Genomic DNA, 21479 nt, shown 5'->3' with positions numbered 1-21479 from the left:
GGCTCCTTCGAGGTGATTTATAATTATAATAATTGTAATAAGAAGAAGAAGAATGATAATAATAATAATGCACTTTATTTATGAAACGCTTTTTAAAAGTAAAGTTACAAAGAGCTTCACACAATTTAAAACAATGCAGGATTCAAGCAAATGAAATGAGGCAATTCAAGAAATACAAAAAAGCTATGAAATGCACGTAACATTTACGTTTCCCCTTGTATGTTATGTTATTCCTTCATTTATAAATGTATTTATTTTTTAAATATTTTCCCATTTTATTGTTTAATATCACATTTCTATTCAAAACTTAAAGTTAAAATCACTTTTGATGTGATCGGTCTTAAATCTTACACTATAAAACGTTTAATTTGTTTTCTGCTGTTTGCTTTGGCAGTTTCTCTGCACGTCCCTGTACGTAATGTAGGTGAATGATGCCTTGCTGTTTTGCACATTTTCAATAAAACTTAAAATATTAAAAACTGTTATTAAAAAAAAGTAAAGCAGAGGCAGAAGGCGGAGACAAAAAGTCGACAGTTTCCTGCAGCCAAATTCTACATGAATGGATGAAACAGTATTTTGATTTGATATTACCTTTTCATTGTTTGTCTTGATTGTTTTTTCTTTGTTCACATGTATCCTCCACATGATCAGTCCTTTCTTTATATAATGTTATTGTATGTTGGTTTAGTCAGTAAAGAATTATAAAGTTTCCAGCAGCCTGTAGTCTATTCACAGAAACACTCACATCCTGTTAGATCTCATTCTGATTGATTCAAATGTTATCAGACCCATATTTGGCTGACAGATTTTTCACATGTGCAAAATTTCTGGTGGTATGCCTCAGGTGCCCACAAAGCAGTGACTGTCACAACTTCATAATGCAAACTTTGAACAACAGTCAGGCTTGCACAAACCTCTCGGGCTTTACCCACCAATTTACACTGTAACAACAAACTCCACACGTCTTTAGGCCACTGTCAGGTCACCACGATGCTCACATCAAACTGCTCAGAAGAAGCTGTGGGAGATACATACTCACCGGGGTAGACGCAGCTTGATGCTGTTACAATGACATCTAATGGACAACATTTTGGGTTTGACAATGGTTTTTGTTTTGTTTTTTCAGAATTTTATTTGGAACAAAAAAAGATAAAAAGACACGTTTCAGCAGGAACTGATACTGGAAACTACATTTCAGGGAAAACTGGAACAGAATAGTAAAACAAGTTAAAAAGACGTGTGACAAAAATGTCACCATGTCACCATGTCATCATGTCACTATGTCACCATGTCACCATGTCATCATGTCACTATGTCACTATGTCATCATGTCACTATGTCATCATGTCACCATGTCATCATGTCACCATGTCACTATGTCACTATGTCACCATGTCATCATGTCACTATGTCACTATGTCATCATGTCACCATGTCACTATGTCATCATGTCACTATGTCATCATGTCACCATGTCATCATGTCACTATGTCACCATGTCATCATGTCATCATGTCACTATGTCATCATGTCACCATGTCATCATGTCACTATGTCACCATGTCATCATGTCATCATGTCACTATGTCATCATGTCACTGTCACTATGTCACCATGTCATCATGTCACTATGTCACCATGTCATCATGTCACTATGTCACTATGTCATCATGTCATTATGTCATCATGTCACTGTCATCATGTCATCATGTCACCATGTCATCATGTCACTGTCACTATGTCACTATGTCACTATGTCATCATGTCATCATGTCACCATGTCACCATGTCACTATGTCACTATGTCATCATGTCACTATGTCCCATGTGTTCCTACAAATGTTGAAAACAAAATGGCCTTGCTGGTATGATGTATATAGGAAACATTAACCAGAAGTCCTTCCTGTTTCTCTCCACAGGAGGACACTCTCCCTCAAACAGACAACAGAGACACAGATGAACCAAGATTCAAGACTCCAAATCCAGCAACAGGACGTTCAGTGAACGTGGTGTTGAGGGTGTGGAGGTGGATCTGTTTGTCAGGGGATATGCTGTAAAAGGACACAGTGCCAGCAGGACGGTCCATGTACACTCCTACTCTGTGAGAGACCGAGGAGGAGGAGGAGGAGGAGGAGGGGCTGAGGTCTGTTTTTTCATTTTTGTGCCAGACAGAGTAACGCCCATCAGAACAGTAGAGACACCAGGACTGATCATTGCCTCCAAACCTGCTGTCATATCCATCTCCTCTCCTTCTGATCCCTCTGTAAGTCACTGCGATATGAACTGCTCCCTCCCACTCCACCTCCCAGTAACAGCGACCAGTCAGACCATTTCTACACAGTAGCTGAGGCCAGTGGTCAAATCTCTCCTGATGATCAGCATATTTCTGCTCCTTCCTCACCCTCGTCACCTTCTTGTTGGTGTGGGACAGTTTGAGGTTTCTGTGTGCCGTGTTTGGGACCAGTGTGAGTTCACAGGCATCTGATGGACACAACACAGCAACACTTTATTTTTCTTTTACTTGTTGATATACCGTAACATTTCAATTAAAAGCCTAGTCTCTGTTTTTAGCCTGGTGTGGCTACACATTTTGACAAATAAAGGCCTGTCTTAATGAGAGGCCTGGTCTGGTTGTCGATCAGTTCATCTTTATAGATGTTTTTTGGGTGTATAAAACCAGGTTGTTGACTACCCACCACTTTAGATTGCACATATAAATACACTGATCAGCCAAAATGTTAAACCCACTAGTGGTTGAAGTGAATAACGCTGATCATCATATTGTTACAATAGGCCCCGTTTCCACTGCAGGAACTTCGGGGTAATTTTACGGGGCCGGGGTCGTTGGTGCGTGTCTCCACCGCAGGAACCACCCCCGAAGGACAGAGTTCCAGAACTTTAACAGGGGCTAAACAAGTCCCTGCCTCGGAGTAGGTACACAGAACGGCCCCAAAAAACTCCTGGCTGGGGCTTGGGGATTGGCTATTAACTGAAGTTTTACATAAGCTAAAATGTGTATAAGACACTTGTTAAGATGCTCTATACGTTATAGATTTTTATTAAAGGTATCATATGTAACTTTGGACATGTAGTAATCAGTTTTTATTCCCCATGGGTGAACAGGTTGCGTTTATGCCCTGGCTGAATTCAAGTTGCTACGGCAGCTAACGTCCAACCTACTGAGGAGTGAGCGGAGTGTCATTGGGCTGTGCTCGCTTGCTAATGTAAGCTAACATTATCTTGCTTGCCAACAAGCACCATAAGTTTTCATACTACCCAGAAACTGGATGGAAAAAAGGTGTCTATTCATTCCAGCGGAGTTAGCAAGTAAGTAGCGTCTGTAAGTCACTTCAACGGTATCCACCTTATTTTTCACGGAGGCAAAACAGAACGCAGCCAGCTTCCGTTTTTTTGTGTGACACTTCCGGTCCAGCACTCTTACCACTGTGTAAATGGGAATCCCCTTGTTCTTTACCTTACTGAGTTTAGCTATATATATGTATATATCACATTTTTCACGTCACTATATCACCGTTTAGACTAATCTGATGTTTGTAAAGTCTATAAACACAATGACTGAACAAACATTAGTATTTTCTCTGTGTGTAATTAATAACATGGTTATCGTAGATTAGCTGGGCTAACCGTTAGCTGTTAGCCGTTAGCCGTGTCTGTAATAACTCACTAAACTCACAAAGTGGCCCGTGAAAAAATATTTTCTCCAGCGGATGTCTTAGTTACAACATGATTGAGCTAACTGGAGTAGTTTCATGTCGTATCCGACAACGGGAGGCTTTTAACGGATGACAATCCTGATGTTAGCTTTGCTGCTAGTGTTAACGTTAGCTGTCCCTGTCAGCTGCAGCCACTGATGCTTTCTAGACATCGTGATTTCCCAAAACTGAATAAATACCACACATAGCAACACAAAACTGCTTTGCTAGCTCAATCATGTTGTAACGGCTGGATGGTTGATGCGTACATGCTGATCAGGTGCTATCAGAGCCGATCCGCGCATCACTATGGCTTAATAATCAACTCAGTCAATTAAAACAACCCGTCCTGTGTTAGGAGTGTATGTCGCTGACAGAAAGAAAGAAAGAAAAGGGAAAAAAGATAGAAAAGCAGCGTACACCTCACATATTTATTTCTCACAGTTGCGCACACGTGTGGCTGGCATGCAGAAGCACCGTCTGTGTGTCTGTGTGTCGAGGGTGCGAGTCGCAGCTTCAGCTGCTCAGGTAGAGAGGCTGTGTAGCCCGGTGTGTTTTTTCACTGATTCGGTTCTGCAGGTTCTCTGCTGGTACACTGGAGACGGGGATCAAACAGTTTGTCTCACTCGGGATAGATTGTGCTTTTTTGGTTCATAGTTTATGATTGACGTGCGATTTATTCGCGTTTAGAGGGAATAAATTTCCGTTATAACGGAAACGTGGGCACAGTTATCTAACGTTATACAAAATACACAGACTAACTAACTAACTGATTGACTAACATAAACAACTGAAAATTGAAAAAAATTAGCTTGCACCGTTAGCTCCGGTAAGGGAAAGCATGAGGGAAAGCGGCTGACCGGAAGTCACACACAAAAAAATGGAAGTTGATCACTATTTACTTCTTGGATACGGTCCGCTGAATATGTGCAGCAGTGTTTCTCCCGCTGGCTCCGCCCATTAGTTCCCGTTTGGTTCTTAGTCTTAACATTGTGATGATGTCAGAGATTTTTTAAATCGCTTTTCTCAGCTCCAGGAGAGTTTTACAAATATAAAACCTTCATGCATCAAAATTGTTAAGAATCATAATTGAGCTTGTTCACAGTTTGGAGGTGTCCTGTCCACACTTTTACAGATGTCTCTTTTATAATCGTGGTTTAAATGCTTTTTGGGCAGCAGTGGATTTTTTTCACTGCAGTTCCACAAGTGGCCACTGGGAAAATTTGGCTGCAAGGCTGAGTAGGGCCTGACGCGTCTAAATGCTAGCTAGCTAACGTAGCAAACTTCAGGGCTGATCTGGCTGCTAAATTAGCTAACTTGCAGTTTGATGATTACTTTATTAGCTAACGCTAAAAAAGCAACCAACGCCAGATTAAAACAGTATAGCTCAGAGTGCATATGACAGGTGGCAACTTACTTCCCCCACCTGCAAGGTCCATACAAATGATACTGCTTGAGCAAACAATATTTGATGTAACAGTACAAAGTGTTTTCTACTAGCCAAGAGCGATGCAGGGCCAATGAGCTAACTGTAATCTGAGCTAAGGTTAGCCAGCTAGCTGTAACTTTGCTACTTTGCAGTCGGTTGCTTAGAAGCGTTAGCTGATAAAGCGTGCATTCGTAAATTCAGTCTGACGCTCTACACTAAAATGAGAGCCCTGTTGGTGGAAGAAACGCAGCGTTATATTTCTACATGAATGAAACAACGGTTAAATTAATCACACATTCACTCCGCTCGGCGCTCTGCTGCTCCGTCTCCACAGACAGAGTGTCCAGAGTGCGCTCTGCCACTCTGAGAGTGCGCTGCTCTGGATAACCCAACGCTACATTCAGACAGCGCTCCCAATTTATCAACGCTCCAGTTTGTGTCAGAGTGCGCTCCCACACTCACAATGAGTGTTTCTGAACGCACCCAAAGTAATTTGCAGAAGACAACTTAGTGTCATGGAACCAATGGTCCAAATGAAGCATAGGAAAACTTCAGACAGTAACGTTATTCTTTTTATGATTTTAATTTATTTTCAATCATAGTTAGTGTCTTGTTTGTCACAGTTTTGGCCGATGCTCAGATGCTTGCTCATGACTACGTAGTGCGAGCAACAGGATGCTGACTGAAGATCACTCAACAGCCGCGCAGAGACGGCTTGTTAATAACAAGGATTTTGTAAAAGTTACATTCAGAACCTTTAGGTTTTAAATTATGTTGAAATATTACAACTACTGACTTTCCCTAGAAAAAAAAGCTATCAAACTAAATCCACACTTACATTTCCTCATGCCAGGTTTCAGTTTCTGCTCTCCACCATGGTCTGTACTGAAAGAAGAAACACAGAAAGCTATTGTCTTTTCTCTACTGTTAAAACAGAAACATTTAATAACCTTCTCTAGGGCGAAGTGACTCGAGCTCACCAGATATGCAGCTTTTCCAGTGTTGGCATCCAAGTCACTGAGTCTCCTGGATGATTGTAGCTCAGGTCCAGCTCCCTCAGATGGGAGGGGTTGGAGCTCAGAGCCGAGGCCAGAGCAACACAGCCTTTCTCTGTGACCAGACAGCCGGACAGCCTGCAGATGAATGAAAATAGTCTGCTAGTATTTTCTTTTGTTAGTTTCAGAAAATCACCAACAACTGGCTGCAGACTCTCAGGAATCATTGGTGTTCAAGGACTCAATTAAGGAAAAATTATGAAAATGAATGGAGTGCAAAAAGTTGGTAAATCAATATGAAAATATTAAGTAGAGAGAAGCTCTATATAAAGTTTAAAGATAAACAGCCACCTGCTGTGTTTTCTGAATGTAAATGTCCTGTTTGTGTGTGTGTGTGTGTGTGTGTGTGTGTGTGTATTTCAGGCCTGTGTGTATATGTACATAACAACAGAGTGAAAACATTGAATTTTCATCTCGGGATTAATAAAGTATATAAAATTTGAAAAAAAAAAAAAATTAAACCTAACCTACATTACGTACATAACTCTATGTTGAGTACTTAATGTGACATTGCCCAACCACGTTTCTTTTCCTAACCCTAACCTACATAACTTAAGTTGCATGAACCTCGCCTACATAACTTTACTTGCCTAAACCTAACCTACATAACTTAATGCCAAGAACGTAACTTAAGGAACCTAATCCCAGATCATGTATGACACATAAACAGAGTGTCTTTGACAAATGGTTACTAACTTCCAGATCCTAATGAGTGTGTAGAAGATATCTGCAACTGACCCAATTGTGAGTAACCAGATATGGAGGCCTACATGTATTTGGTGGAGAAATGTCACTAGATGCATATGAATAATCTTACATTATCTGTGGTCATATAAAGAACATCAATTACTAGTTTTATGTCTTGGAATCTGAAATCCTGTACAGCCAAAGACAAGGACACAAGACCACTATGTATGTGCATTGTGTTAACATACCAGAAAACTAAGGTAACAACTGAGCAGGGAGTTGTACCTGGATTTGGTGTTGTTGGCTTGCTATGTAGCATAGTACAGAATGCAGTGATATAGTTGTGATGCAAACATGAATTCTGCTTCTGTTTCACTGTAACTTGAGAACTGTCGATCACAGACTCAGTCCAGTGGGAGTCAACCCACTGAATGTCTCAGAGACGGTGAATGTGTTTCAGTCTAACAAGTGACTGTGTTAACTTTCAGCTGAATGTGTATGTGGTCGCTTACAGTAACTGAAGTAATTGTTGGCGTAGATAATAAACATGAGTATATATACTTAAAATTAATTAAAGTAAAATTGAAGACTTTAACGGGACACCTACATGTTCTGTTCATGTTTGCAACAGCTGCCATCACAACATGCAACCACGATGCATTCGCCTGAGTCACCAGGTAACAGGTAACTCATTAAACCAGAAAACCTGCTGCTCTGAAACGGTCATGATCCTGTTGGAATTCCATAGAAATTGAGCCCACTGTTGGAACATGAATTCTTCTGACAACCAAACACACAACAACCAGACATTTTGACGGTGGCAACAGTTTGATTTAATTTAATTTAAGCTTGCTAACGCTTCTGGATAGCCAGAGCAAAGCACCACTTCTGTTGCCAACATTCACACACATATTTTTGATGATGCTGGCTGTAAAAGGGACAATGGTCCAGATAACCCACCCCCCATTCCCGGAACCCATCAACTGTATTTGGCGTCTGACTTCCGACAGACGGCGAATACAGCTTCTGGGGGCAGACCCCCGATTTTTTGGCATTCCGGTCTGGAGGAGGCGAATTTCCATTTCCGACTTCTGTTTCCTCTCCCCGCTCATATAAGTAAATATGCTGAACCACTGTGATGGATTCAGAGTTTGCAGTGACGCCAATTATGTTCCGCCTTGTTAGTTCACCGCACGGACCGTTTAACCTGGCAACAACTGCAGCCGGCTCAAACGTGATTGGTCAATATCACGTGGACTACAAACAGCCTACAACCGGAAACCAGGGCTCTTCCGCTCTTCTTCCAGAGTAAAGATCTCCGGGGTTTGCCTACAGACTCTACCTTCACTGGATGTAGAGTCTGTATATAAAGACTACCCACCCCTAACCCTTGATTACTGACCTGAGAGTTTCCAGTGTACAATATGGACTTGCCAATCCAGCAGATAGCATCTTCACTCCTGAATCCCACAGGTCGTTGTTACTCAGGTCCAGCTCTCTCAGACGAGAGGACTGGGAGCTGAGAACTGAGGACAGAGCTTCACAGCTTCTCCCAGAAAGGTTACAGCCACTCAGCCTGAAGAAGATTTAGTGATTAACAAACAAAATGACTTCCTTCCCATCTATGGCATAGAAAACAGTTTTGAATTAATGAATACATCCAGTGATTCATCCACTCACAGAGCTTTGTTGGAGGCTTTGACCACTGGCAGCAGCCTCATTAGAGCCTCCTCTGAAGCAGAGTATTTCTTCAGGTCAAACACGTCCAGATCTTCTTCTGATGACAGTAAGATGAAGCCCAGAGCTGACCACTGAGCAGGAGACAGTTTATCTGTGGAGAGACGTCCTGAACTCAGGGACTGTTGGATCTCCTCCACTAGAGAACGATCATTCAGTTCATTCAGACAGTGGAACAGGTTGATGCTTCTCTCTGGAGACAAATTTTCACTGATCTTCATCTTGATGTACTCAACTGTTTTGTGATTAGTTTCTGAGCTACTTTTTGTCTGTGTCAGCAGACCTCGTAGGAGAGTCTGATTTCTCTGCAGTGACAGACCCAGGAGGAAGCGCAGGAACAAGTCCAGGTGTCCATTTGGACTCTGTAAGGCCTTGTCCACAGCACTCTGGTAGAGGTGTATTTGTTTAGGTTTAGAGCCTTCTCCAACTACTTTAGACAACAGAGAGGTCCAAAGTCCAGTCATCCATGATTGTTCTTCTGCCATCAGGTTGACTCCAGAGTTGATGAAGGTCAGATGGACATGAAGAGCAGCCAGAAACTCCTGAACACTCAGATGGACAAAGCAGAACACCTTGTCCTGGTACAGTCCTCTCTCCTCTTTAAAGATCTGTGTGAACACTCCTGAGTACACTGAGGCTGCTCTGATATCGATGTCACACTCTCTCAGGTCTGATTCATAGAAGATCAGGTTGCCTTTCTGCAGCTGATCAAAAGCCAGTTTTCCCAGAGACTCAATCATCTTCCTGCTCTCTGGACTCCAGTGATGATCTGTCTCAGCTCCTCCATCATACTTGACATTCTTCAGTTTGGTCTGAACCACCAGGAAGTGGATGTACATCTCAGTCAGGGTCTTGGGCAGCTCTCCTTCCTCTCTGGTCTTCATCACATCCTCCAGAATTGTAGCAGTGATCCAGCAGAAGACTGGGATGTGGCACATGATGTGGAGGCTTCGTGATGTCTTGATGTGGGAGATGATTCTGCTGGCCTGCTTCTTTCTGAATCTCTTCCTGAAGTACTCCTCCTTCTGTGGGTCAGTGAACCCTCTGATCTCTGTCACCATGTCAACACAGTCAGGAGGGATCTGATTGGCTGCTGCAGGTCGTGTGGTTATCCAGAGGCGAGCAGAGGGAAGCAGTTTCCCCTTGATGAGATTTGTCAGCAGCACATCCACTGAGGTGGACTCTGTAATATCAGTCAGGATCTCATTGTTGTGGAAGTCCAGAGAAAGTCGACACTCATCCAGACCGTCAAAGATGAACACAACCTGGAACTCTTCAAACCTGCAGATTCCTGCTTCTTTGGTTTCAGTAAAGAAGTGATGAACAAGTTCCACCAAGCTGTACTTTTTCTCTTTCAGCACATTCAGCTCTCTGAAAGTGAATGGAAATGTGAACTGTATGTCCTGGTTGGCTTTGTCTTCAGCCCAGTCCAGAGTGAACTTCTGTGTTAAGACTGTTTTCCCAATGCCAGCCACTCCCTTTGTCATCACTGTTCTGATTGGTTTGTCTCTTCCAGGTGAGGCTTTAAAGATGTCTTCTTGTCTGATGGTTGTTTCTGGTGTTGCTGGTTTCCTGGATGCTGTTTCAATCTGTCTGACCTCATGTTCATCATTGACCCCTGCAGTCCCTCCCTCTGTGATGTAGAGCTCGGTGTAGATCTCATTTAAAAGTTTGGCATTTCCTGCTTTTGTGATTGTCTCGAATAAACACTGAAACTTCTTCTTCAGGTTGGATTTGACTTTTTGCTGACAGTTGCCAATAATCTCTAAAGTCATAAAAAAGAGATAACACAAATGAAAAAGTGCTCCAATAATTACGAGTAATGAAACATCATTATAGAGTATTTTTTACTTGGATTTAGATCATTTTTGGACTTTCCTGCATGCTCATCTGAGTCTGGCCAGAATCTGAGCTCTGGTCAACATTATTGTTGATCCTGAAGAAGGCCCAAAGGCCAAAATGGCATCAAAATTTAAGAAATGCACATGGAGCCAGAGTGTGCAACACTTGTTTTCTATAATCGAGTCTAGCCACACTACAATAGAAACTCATTTTGGCCAACTGTGTCTGCAATCTCATTCTTTCATTACCAAAAGCTGATGACCATAGGTGAGGGTGGGGACATACAGTGAATTACTCAATAACCCAGAGTCTTTAGGCACAGCTTCCTATTCACAACAGTTCAGTGAAGTGTTCACATTTCTGCTGACACAGCACTAATCTGTTGATCTCACTTAATCTTACCCTCACTTATGATCAAGACCCCAACATACAACAAAACGCCATCACTCCAAAAAAAAAAAATCCACTGTCTTACAGCAGTGTACTGTGGCCTCAGACCGGGAGGTGCTGACTCTTGTCCTTGCTGCTTCACACTCACTAATAAAGCCAAAAAACATATTAACTGACAAAAACAGAAACAGAGATGCAGTGCAACTGTCAAGTACAGGATATTCTCCACAACTCACATGTGCCTGAAGATTCTGTCTGTGGAAATCACAAACAGAAGCATTGGCCCAGTGCCCACTGAAAATGTGGTTATGCAAGAACCAACAGGCTGTTAAAAATGGCTTCAGTAAAGCAAATTCCTGCAGTACCCCTCCACAAGATACTCCAAAAAGCATAATCCCAAATTTAGGTTTGGCCAAAGTCCCTTTTCCAGCATGCTGGCATAGGTTTTCCCAAAGAGGCTGAGGGCTATCCCAACAGTTGGAGCAAACCGTCTGGTTTCTGTTTTTGTAAATATGAAAACCATTACCCAAGTCTGCCAGTTCAAGACCTCTGACCGGACTTATCAGCAGGTGGTGATCAGCCGACAGCTCTGCTCCTCGCCACACGTCAGATAACATAATGCTGTGATTGTCAACCTTTCACCTAAGGTGCTCCGGTAGCAGGTATACTTATGAACCTACTTGTGGCCACAACATGGTGTTCATCATGGACAATCTATGTCTGTCACAGGAGTCAGGCAGGTATTTCTCCTAAACACCTACTCCCAGTTTCTCTATCACTGCCAACATGAGCATTGAGGTGACCTTACAGATATAAAACAACCCTGGCAGTCTCTGGGCCTTGACTACATTCAGACTACAGGCAAATCAGATTACTTTCTCAATTCAGATCTTTAAGACAGACTGTCCACACTGTTATTTCAAAATGATCTTTATAGGTTGCTGTGGTAACAACGTAGGCGTCACGTCGATAACTACATGGCCACACTGGTGAAGCACCTTCCAATGCTGAACGTGACAAATTGAGGACCATCACTTCGCCCTCAAAACAATTGTGCAGTAATTTAGTCCAATTTATTTTGCCATCTGTCCACAGACTGTTGTTTTCCATGTTGTCCTCTGTAGTGCTCTGCTAGTAGCACCATGTATTCTGCTCCGTACTTCCAACACCCTGGATTTGCTACGTTGTTGTGTGTCATGTTGCAAATGATGCAATAGACACTGAATTCTGATTTGAGCGGCCAGAGTGGACAGACCTTGACGCATCTGTAGACATTTGATCAGAATCACATTTCAAACTAACTCCAAATGTGCTTTGGATCTGATTTGCAAAAATCACAAGTCGTGTAGTTTTTTGCAGTCCAGACTTTCTAAAATTAATCTATTCCAAGAAACAGATTTGGGCTGACGGTCTGAACACGGCCTCGACACTCAGTGTTGGCCAGATACTCTCAAACTATTGTTTGGGGCATCGGCAGAAACAAGAGGTGACCTTCTTGTTTTCAGAGGAAAGATGCAGCATAGCAGTTCAATTCAAATAAACACAAGAAGTTTGTGCTCTAGAGAAAGGATCAGCACTCAGTGAATAACCTAAGCCCTATGATAAACTATTATGGCAAGGCTTAACTATACAGACCAGTGAGCAGTGATAACTAGCATGTCTTTGGGGTCATCGGGTGGGAACCTCCTTTCACCAGTGTTTCGTCTAGTTGGTCCCACGACACCTCCAGGAGGCTAGACAGTGATCTCTGGTGTCCCAGAGACACTCCCCTAATGCCAGGTCTCACTGCTCCCCACACCAACCCAACAACCTCCTTTACCTTACTTACACATGGCTTTCTCAGCCCAAGCAGCACTGCCACCTTCAACCAAACCCAGGCTCCGTACATGCGAGCTCCAGGTAGAGACAGTGCTGATACTACCTTTCCTAGCACATTCACCATACTCTATTTCACACGCTACATAGCATAACTACAATATAAGCTAAAGTTAAAGGAGCTAAATGAACTTACAGGATCAGCAAACACACTCACCTTGCTGCATGGCCTTAAACAAGGGATTCAAATAGGCCACTCCCACACTTAAATAACCTTCCTCTTCCTGGATTTCCTCCTGAGAGGAAGTGGATCTCTCCACCTGTTCTCAAGGAGTTATGTGCCCTGTTTAGTAGTTCCCCCCACTGGCCCCAACTGACATTACTTCTTCTCTTATAGATAAACTGTCTACATTTAATTGCTTCATCTGACATTTCCCTCACTGTCTTCCTCAAACTCTGTCCCCGCACTCCGAGTTCCTCCAGGAGCGAGACAGCTGATCTTGCTATGAATCCCCTACACCCCACTTCCACTGGACAAATCCTAGTCTTCCATCCTCGCTGCTCAGCTTCTGCTCCTAACTCTGCATATCTAAGCTTTTTTCTTTCATAGGCTTCTTCCACTGAGTCTTCCCAAGGAACTGTCAGCTCAATGAAATAAACTATCTGTTGACTCACTGACCACAACACTATGTCAGGCCTCTGCTTGGTACAAACTATTTCCTGGGGAACAACAAGCTTTCCCCCTAAATCTACTTGCAGGCGGCCACACCCTTGCCTCCTTACCAACTTATCCATTCTGTATTTCTCTCCCTCACAGACAAACTGAATTGCTAAACTCCTATCCTTAACACCTTCTGAATTCACCTGTCTTCATTTCCCTTCGATGCCTGCAGCTAAACATTTCAACACCTGGTTATGTCACCATGTATATCGGCCTTGTGACAAGCTAACTTTACAGCCTGACAAAATATGCTTTAAGGTTGCGGTACCTGAACACAATGGGCATGATGGGTCCTCATTTACCCCCAGTTTTAGGTTCTGGGGGGTTGGTAACACATCGTATGTAGCCCCTACCAGAAATCTAATACGATTCTCCTCCATACTCCACAGGTCCCTCCAACTTAGCTTCCTCTTCTCTACACTTTCCCAATTCAACCACTGTCCCTGTTTAGCCTGGGCCACTACCTTTGCACCCCTTAGCATCTCTTCCTGTCTACGTATCTGTTCTACAACCAGCTTTCTCTTATCTTTGAGACCTGCTGTATTCCATACCGGTTTGCCTGAGCCAAGCCCCAGGCCTCCCCGGCCAAACTGAATATTACCTACAGTACAGGCCAAAAGTTTGGACACACCTTCTCATTCAATGCGTTTTCTTTATTTTCATGACTATTTACATTGTAGATTCTCACTGAAGGCATCAAAACTATGAATGAACACATGTGGAGTTATGTACTTAACAAAAAAAGGTGAAATAACTGAAAACATGTTTTATATTCTAGTTTCTTCAAAATAGCCACCCTTTGCTCTGATTACTGCTTTGCACACTCTTGGCATTCTCTCCATGAGCTTCAAGAGGTAGTCACCTGAAATGGTTTCCACTTCACAGGTGTGCCTTATCAGGGTTAATTAGTGGAATTTCTTGCTTTATCAATGGGGTTGGGACCATCAGTTGTGTTGTGCAGAAGTCAGGTTAATACACAGCTGACAGCCCTATTGGACAACTGTTAAAATTCATATTATGGCAAGAACCAATCAGCTAACTAAAGAAAAACCAGTGGCCATCATTACTTTAAGAAATGAAGGTCAGTCAGTCCGGAAAATTGCAAAAACTTTAAATGTGTCCCCAAGTGGAGTCGCAAAAACCATCAAGCGCTACAACCAAACTGGCACACATGAGGACCGACCCAGGAAAGGAAGACCAAGAGTCACCTCTGCTTCTGAGGATAAGTTCATCCGAGTCACCAGCCTCAGAAATGGCAAGTTAACAGCAGCTCAGATCAGAGACCAGATGAATGCCACACAGAGTTCTAGCAGCAGACCCATCTCTAGAACAACTGTTAAGAGGAGACTGCGCCAATCAGGCCTTCATGGTCAAATAGCTGCTAGGAAACCACTGCTAAGGAGAGGCAACAAGCAGAAGAGATTTGTTTGGGCCAAGAAACACAAGGAATGGACATTAGACCAGTGGAAATCTGTGCTTTGGTCTGATGAGTCCAAATTTGAGATCTTTGGTTCCAACCGCCGTGTCTTTGTGAGACGCAGAAAAGGTGAACGGATGGATTCCACATGCCTGGTTCCCACTGTGAAGCATGGAGGAGGAGGTGTGATGGTGTGGGGGTGTTTTGCTGGTGACACTGTTGGGGATTTATTCAAAATTGAAGGCACACTGAACCAGCATGGCTACCACAGCATCCTGCAGCGACATGCCATCCCATCCGGTTTGCGTTTAGTTGGACGATCATTTATTTTTCAACAGGACAATGACCCCAAACACACCTCCAGGCTGTGTAAGGGCTATTTAACCAAGAAGGAGAGTGATGGAGTGCTGCGGCAGATGACCTGGCCTCCACAGTCACCGGACCTGAACCCAATCCAGATGGTTTGGGGTGAGCTGGACCGCAGAGTGAAGGCAAAGGGGCCAACAAGTGCTAAACACCTCTGGGAACTCCTTCAAGACTGTTGGAAAACCATTTCAGGTGACTACCTCTTGAAGCTCATGGAGAGAATGCCAAGAGTGTGCAAAGCAGTAATCAGAGCAAAGGGTGGCTATTTTGAAGAAACTAGAATATAAAACATGTTTTCAGTTATTTCACCTTTTTTTGTTAAGTACATAACTCCACATGTGTTCATTCATAGTTTTGATGCCTTCAGTGAGAATCTACAATGTAAATAGTCATGAAAATAAAGAAAACGCACTGAATGAGAAGGTGTGCCCAAACTTTTGGCCTGTACTGTACAATCTCTGCATGCCTAAGAGCTGTCTCTGCCTCCTGAACTGCAGATCTTGGGTTCCACTTCCTCCCCTTGGTTGGATTTGGAACCACACTCCTAACTACCACGTCCTTACTCCCAGATAACAACAGCTCTGTCCTGACCTTGGTACATTTAAATTCCTCTGTTAAACTAGATATTGGCAGCTGAAGTATCCCTTTTCCATACAATGCAACACTACTTAGGCACCTAGGAGCGCCCAACCACTTCCTAATGTAGGAGCTAACCGAACTTTCAATTCTCTCCACTACGGATATTGGAATTTCATAAACTGACAATGGCCACATTAACCTAGGATATAGCCCAAATTGCAAACACCACAACATCAACTTTCCTGGAAGTTCAGATTTATCTATTCTATCCAGTCCTTCAGCCACATCTATTCTAAATTTCACCACCTGTTCCTTATCATTCAACTCTACATTGTAGCACCTACCTAAGCTCTTTACTGACTTTTCCCTAATTGTTGGGATTTCCTCATCATCTATGACAAACTTCCTATCACTTAACTTTCCTCTATGTATCAAGATGCTTCTAGATTTACTAGGCTTGATCTACATGCTGGCCCACTTGAGGTTCTTATTTACCTTCTCTAGTAGCCTCTTTGTACATGGCATTGTTGTGGTCACCAGTGTCATGTCATCCATGTAAGCCTTAACTGGTGGAAGATGCAACCCGTTCTGCCGTCTCTCTCCACCTACCACCCACTTAGAAGCCCTGATGATTACTTCCATAGTAAATGCTAATGGAGAAATTGTACACCCTGCCATGATGCCTATTTCTAGCCTCTGCCAACCTGTTGTGAAACCTGCTGTACTTAGACACAACCTAATATCCTGAAAATATGCTTTCACTAAGTTAACAACTACCTGTGGCACTCTGAAATAGTCAAATGCACTCCAAATGAGGCTGTGCGGTACTGAACCAAACGCATTTGCAAGATCTAAAAATACTACATGCAGGTCCCTTTTCTTAATCTTTACTGCCTGAATCTGGTGCCAGATCATGCTAGTATGCTCTAAACACCCTGAAAAACCTGGTATTCCTGCCTTCTGCACCATGGTATCTATTAAGCTATTCCTTTCTAAGTAGCTAGCTAATCTCTGCACTACTACACTAAAGAAAATCTTCCCCTCTACATTCAAGAGAGAAATCATCCGGAACTGGCTAAGATCCACAGACTCCTTCTCCTTAGGAATGAGGACACCCCCTGCCCTACGCCATGCTCTTGGGATAATCTTTTTTTCCCAAACTATTCTTAGCTGTTTCCACAAAAATTTAAGGGTATCAGGCGCACTTTTATAAACCCGGTAGGGGACTCCATTAGGCCCTGGGGCCGAAGAAGCCTTTGCACGCCTGACCACCTCCTGAACTTCCTTCCACCTAGGTGGCCTGACATCCATCTCATGCTCTATCCCTCCTAATGGAGGGATATCGGGTGGGAAACCAACTAGTCCTCAGCTGAGGGCTTGTTGGCAGGCACACACCTACCCAGTGTTTCCTGAGCAACAGAAATTGACTATGCTATGGAAATGATTGCTACTAGAGAGGCAAATTCATCATCTGTATTTCTAATGTAACTGTTATTGTCATGGAAATAATCTCATCACAGTCTAAAAGAGGTACATGAGGCACGAATGTGTAATATGCATGCTGTCTTTGTTAAGTCCCTCTTTTCAATAACTTACCTGTAGATCCTGAAGTAGTGTGCAACAAATTCCCCACCAGATCATTCCTTTGCAACCTCTGCAAAACCTTTCTGGCCACTTGAGTTGTGTCCTTTGCGTAGGTGTGCACCATCAGATCCACTGTATCTGTCCTCTTGGCATGCTCCAGTTGAAAGGTTGGGATTGCTGGGACATCTTTCAGAGCCCCCTGCAGGTACCACTTGAAGGTTTCAAAGTCCTTTGCATTTAAATGATTCAAAATGTTTAAGAGGACCTGTTTATCCGTCTCCATCTGTGCTACCTGCCAAGATACAAGGTCAAATGTTTATTAATTGTCGTTCTACAACAAAGGGTTAGAAAACAAAATGCAGTTATAGTCCCTTCATGCTACAAAAGAAAACAACAACATCAAAACAAAACAAACAAAAACAGCAGTGCCTTCTTAAGGCCGGTGCTACCGAACAGGATGTTGAGTTAACGAGGTAACTTCAGGGTTAACTCTGGATTTTCAGTACTATGAAGCTGATTCTTTTTTTTACCAGGATGAATCACCATGGTAACTTATGTTAAACAGCTACCCTGCACTAGAGCAGGTTACGTTCAGAGTATCGGATCACAGCCTGTCAACACCCCAACCTTCACAGCACTTCGATCACAAAGATCTCAGTCATTAGTTTAATTACTTACCCACTCTTTACAGAAATTTTAAATGTTTCTATGTGACATATTCAGTGCAGTCTCATCATCACCAACTAACCTATATAACAAAACATATTCTTTACCTTAAGGTGCGGACACACCAAACTGACATCAAAGAACTTGCGGCAACAAAAGCCAACTGTTGTGTCGTCTACGTCACCTCACGTCGCCCTGTGTCAGCTGCATTTGAACACACTACACGGACTACATCCGACGGCCAAGTAGCACGTACGTTCTGCGCCTGCGTGAGAGAGAGCGGAGTGAGAGAGTGGTACATCCTGTCAGCCGAGGGGTTTCCTATCTGTGCAGCCGAGCACCGCAGCACCTCCACGGACTATTACATCCAGACGGTCCCGGTGTTTCCTCCGCAGGCTCCACTTCACTCAGCTGCCCGATAAACCCGCTGCTTCTTCCCACTTTAACCTGAATAACAAACCAGGGCTCGGTGCTCCGGTTGGATCCAAACGGAGAGCCGGGGCTAGCTCAGAGCACCAGTTAGCCGACAGGGCAGGACACACTGCAAAAACGAGACGCTCAGCGACGGCCCGACGTTGGTCGACGGCCGACCGTTGGCTTGGTGTGTCAGGGGCTTTACACAAATTCAATAATACCTACGTATATTTTAAGCCTTGGTTTACTTTTAATATTTGGAAATTATTTCTCGTCCTTTCTGTTGTAAGATTACAGGCTGTCGTTTATCGTTTATCTTTCACTCTGATGAAAATGACTTTCTGCTGTCCTCATTATCACTGTTTCCCGAAAAAAGATTAATGGAGTGTTGCAGGAATGAGTCCTACAGCACTGAAATGAGTTAGCATTTTAGCACTCTCGCCTCCCGCTTCTTTAAGTCATTGTGTTTTTGGTTAGATGTCTGAAATAAGGTCTGTGTTTAAAACAAGCTGAAGAGACTTTCACGTCTTGTTCCACCACTTAAACTACATCAGTAAATACCCCTTTTATGTGTCCTTAAAAAAGACGGTTGCTAGCCAACTGTTTGATGAAGGCTGAGATTTAGTTGGTGATGACGGTCTGACGCTGCTCTACTGTCCGACTGTACAGGAGCCTCCCACTCAAGCTAATGTTAGCTATGCATCAGTAGTAACTGGTACCAGCATCATTCAGAGATTCACCACACTGACCAGGAATATTCAGTGTATAATGTGCCTCAAATCTCAGTTTGAAAGTCTTAGTTAACCAGCTACACGACAGCTTTCTGGCATTTCCCGTTTCTCTCCTGATGTGACAGTTTGCTTCGGGGCTGCGGCCTTGGTGATGACGTGATGCTGATCTGGTCTGTGTATCATGTAATACTAGTGACGTTCAACAGCAGCGCAGCGCTAGATCGTATGCTGTGATCCATTTACGTTGCTACGAGCGGTGAGACTCAAGATGATGTCGTAAAATGTCGTAACTTCCTGTTTAAATTGGTGGTATGCGTCCCCGTTTGTGTTTGTACCATTTATGACCTAAAGGTAAACAAAGATGGATGCCTCCAAGAAAGCAGTCATCACTATTGCAGTAGCAGAGCCTTTATTATTAGCAACACTGCTAGCTACTTTCACCAACACCAACGGATAAACAACACATACACGACATTCCATGCACAACAACACATCATGAAGAATTCCCATAAAGCATTATAATGTGTACGAGTCATTCACATGAAGACTCAAATTTGCTTAACAGTAAAAATAATTCTCAGATCAGGAGCCAGAGCCTTCAGCTATGTGTGTGTGTGTGTGTGTGTGTGTGTGTGTGTGTGTGTGTGTGTGGTTGATCATTAACATTGTACATTAGTCACCAGAAACACAACCCTTAATGTTTACTGAGTATGGTTATAATGAATGTACTGTGTTCAGATACCGTGGGCTGATGGATCCATAAAGTGTGAACACTAACAGATCATGTGGAAGACTTTGAATTAGATTTGACTGGAACGCAACATGAGAGTAAAAGTTACGTTCAAGACTGAAAACAGAGTAGCTGATGACGGTCTGAACACTCTGTGTTTTTAGGAGAGTGTCTGTAACCGCAAGACTTTTCTCTAGTTGATGTAAAAAAACTTTTCTAACACCAAGTTCTATAACGATGGACACCGGAGGCGTGAGAGGAAGTGTGCATGTGGAAGGAAATGGGTGAATCACTGAAAATCAAGTGTGAAGTAAAACGCACAGAATTTACGGCCAGTTTTCTCACATGAACAGACACCTTTTCCTCCTGTGTGAAATGACTGTGTTCTGAAACTGGCCCCGGGGCCCCGACTGCAGACGCTATATTGTTGCTGAAGTTTGCAAAGCATGAGGATACAACTGACGGAAATTGAGGTTAATAACTGTTAACCCTTTAACGCTCAGTGGGCTACACTTCAAACTGTGATAGGAATCAAGTGCTGTTCTGTTATCAGCACAACTTTAAATTCAGAGATAATTCTATCAGGTGTTTTTTCTTTTTTCTTTTAAGGTCAATAAAAACTTTAATTTAGACTAACGTGTTTGTAGCCCGAGCTGTAACTGTCTGACATGCTTCAACACACATGGATAAAGAGCAGAGTCAGAAATATTCACACACACACACACACACACACACACACACAGACTGATTTTTATCTTTGGAATTGGCTCTTCAGGAAAACACAAAGGAAACAAAACTCACGGTGTGTGTGTGTGTGTGTGTGTATGTGTGTGTGTGTGCCCAGTACCGACTACTCTGATCAAAGAAACTCTGCTCACCTGAGGGAAGAGAGTCCGTCTGTTCCTTCACACACACCGCATCAGGGTCCAGGCACCAACAGTCAGCCGCTGCAGTCAAAGAAGCTGTGAGTGTGTTTCTCTGTCGGTCCAGGTCACTTCCCTGTGCTGTAATGGAAAGTGAAACCACTTCAGACTTTATGATTAGTCAGCAGTACATTGCATCATACTATCTGAGAAGCTACAGAGCTGGGTCATTGATGACAGGATGGTTACTCTGCTCTGTTTTTGTTGGCAGTTTTTTTATCATCCCAATATTTTTTCTGACAGGGGAACTACAGCTATTTCACATGTCATGCATGTTATTAGTCATGTTATTCCTCTGGTCTGAGACAGTCCAAAAATATCAGTAAACATGAACAACTCTCTCCCACATTTAAAAACTAGAAAGCTAAAACTCAAATCTGTTATGTCATGGCATACACAGTGTGGAGCTGCTCCACAGACAATGAATGGTGACAGATGTTCTGTTCCAGAGGTGAGAACACTACAGTACAGCTCTGGTTGTTAATGTCACGCAATCCCAGCATGCAGCAGTCATATCAAAACATCCACCATGGAAGTGTCATTTTCTTGAACTAAAATCACCGCCCCACGGTTGTACACCTTAACACCCAAGTCGACTGTCTCTGACAATGATTCAGCCAGAATCATTTCTGGAACTGATTTGTTAATTTTTCCGTTCAGTTGAGCTCAGCAGCGAGCGT

General features: G+C 43.0%; 1 protein-coding gene across 2 annotated transcripts; it reads right to left on the bottom strand.

Moving 5' to 3' along the window:
* Positions 1-53: 53 nt before the first annotated feature.
* Positions 54-20878, bottom strand: LOC117270729 (NLR family CARD domain-containing protein 3-like). Of its 2 annotated transcripts, XM_078173641.1 has the most exons (8): positions 20755-20861; positions 18109-18266; positions 17348-17627; positions 8565-10386; positions 8287-8460; positions 6123-6275; positions 5981-6027; positions 54-2481 (listed from the first exon to the last, which is right to left on the bottom strand). In XM_078173641.1, the coding sequence occupies exons 3-8, from the start codon at positions 17616-17618 to the stop codon at positions 1934-1936; spliced, it is 3015 nt and encodes a 1004-aa protein (XP_078029767.1). In that variant the 5' UTR covers positions 17619-17627; positions 18109-18266; positions 20755-20861; the 3' UTR covers positions 54-1933. The 2 variants fall into 2 exon arrangements, with proteins under 2 accessions (XP_078029767.1, XP_033504421.2); XM_033648530.2 differs by lacking the exon at positions 18109-18266 and having other exon boundaries at positions 20755-20878.
* Positions 20879-21479: the final 601 nt, after the last annotated feature.

This window comes from Epinephelus lanceolatus, chromosome 13 (assembly GCF_041903045.1).
Source record: "Epinephelus lanceolatus isolate andai-2023 chromosome 13, ASM4190304v1, whole genome shotgun sequence".
NCBI lineage: Eukaryota > Metazoa > Chordata > Actinopteri > Perciformes > Serranidae > Epinephelus > Epinephelus lanceolatus.
The sequence above is the reverse complement of the archived record's forward strand: the minus strand, read 5'-3'. Positions and strand labels throughout refer to the sequence as shown.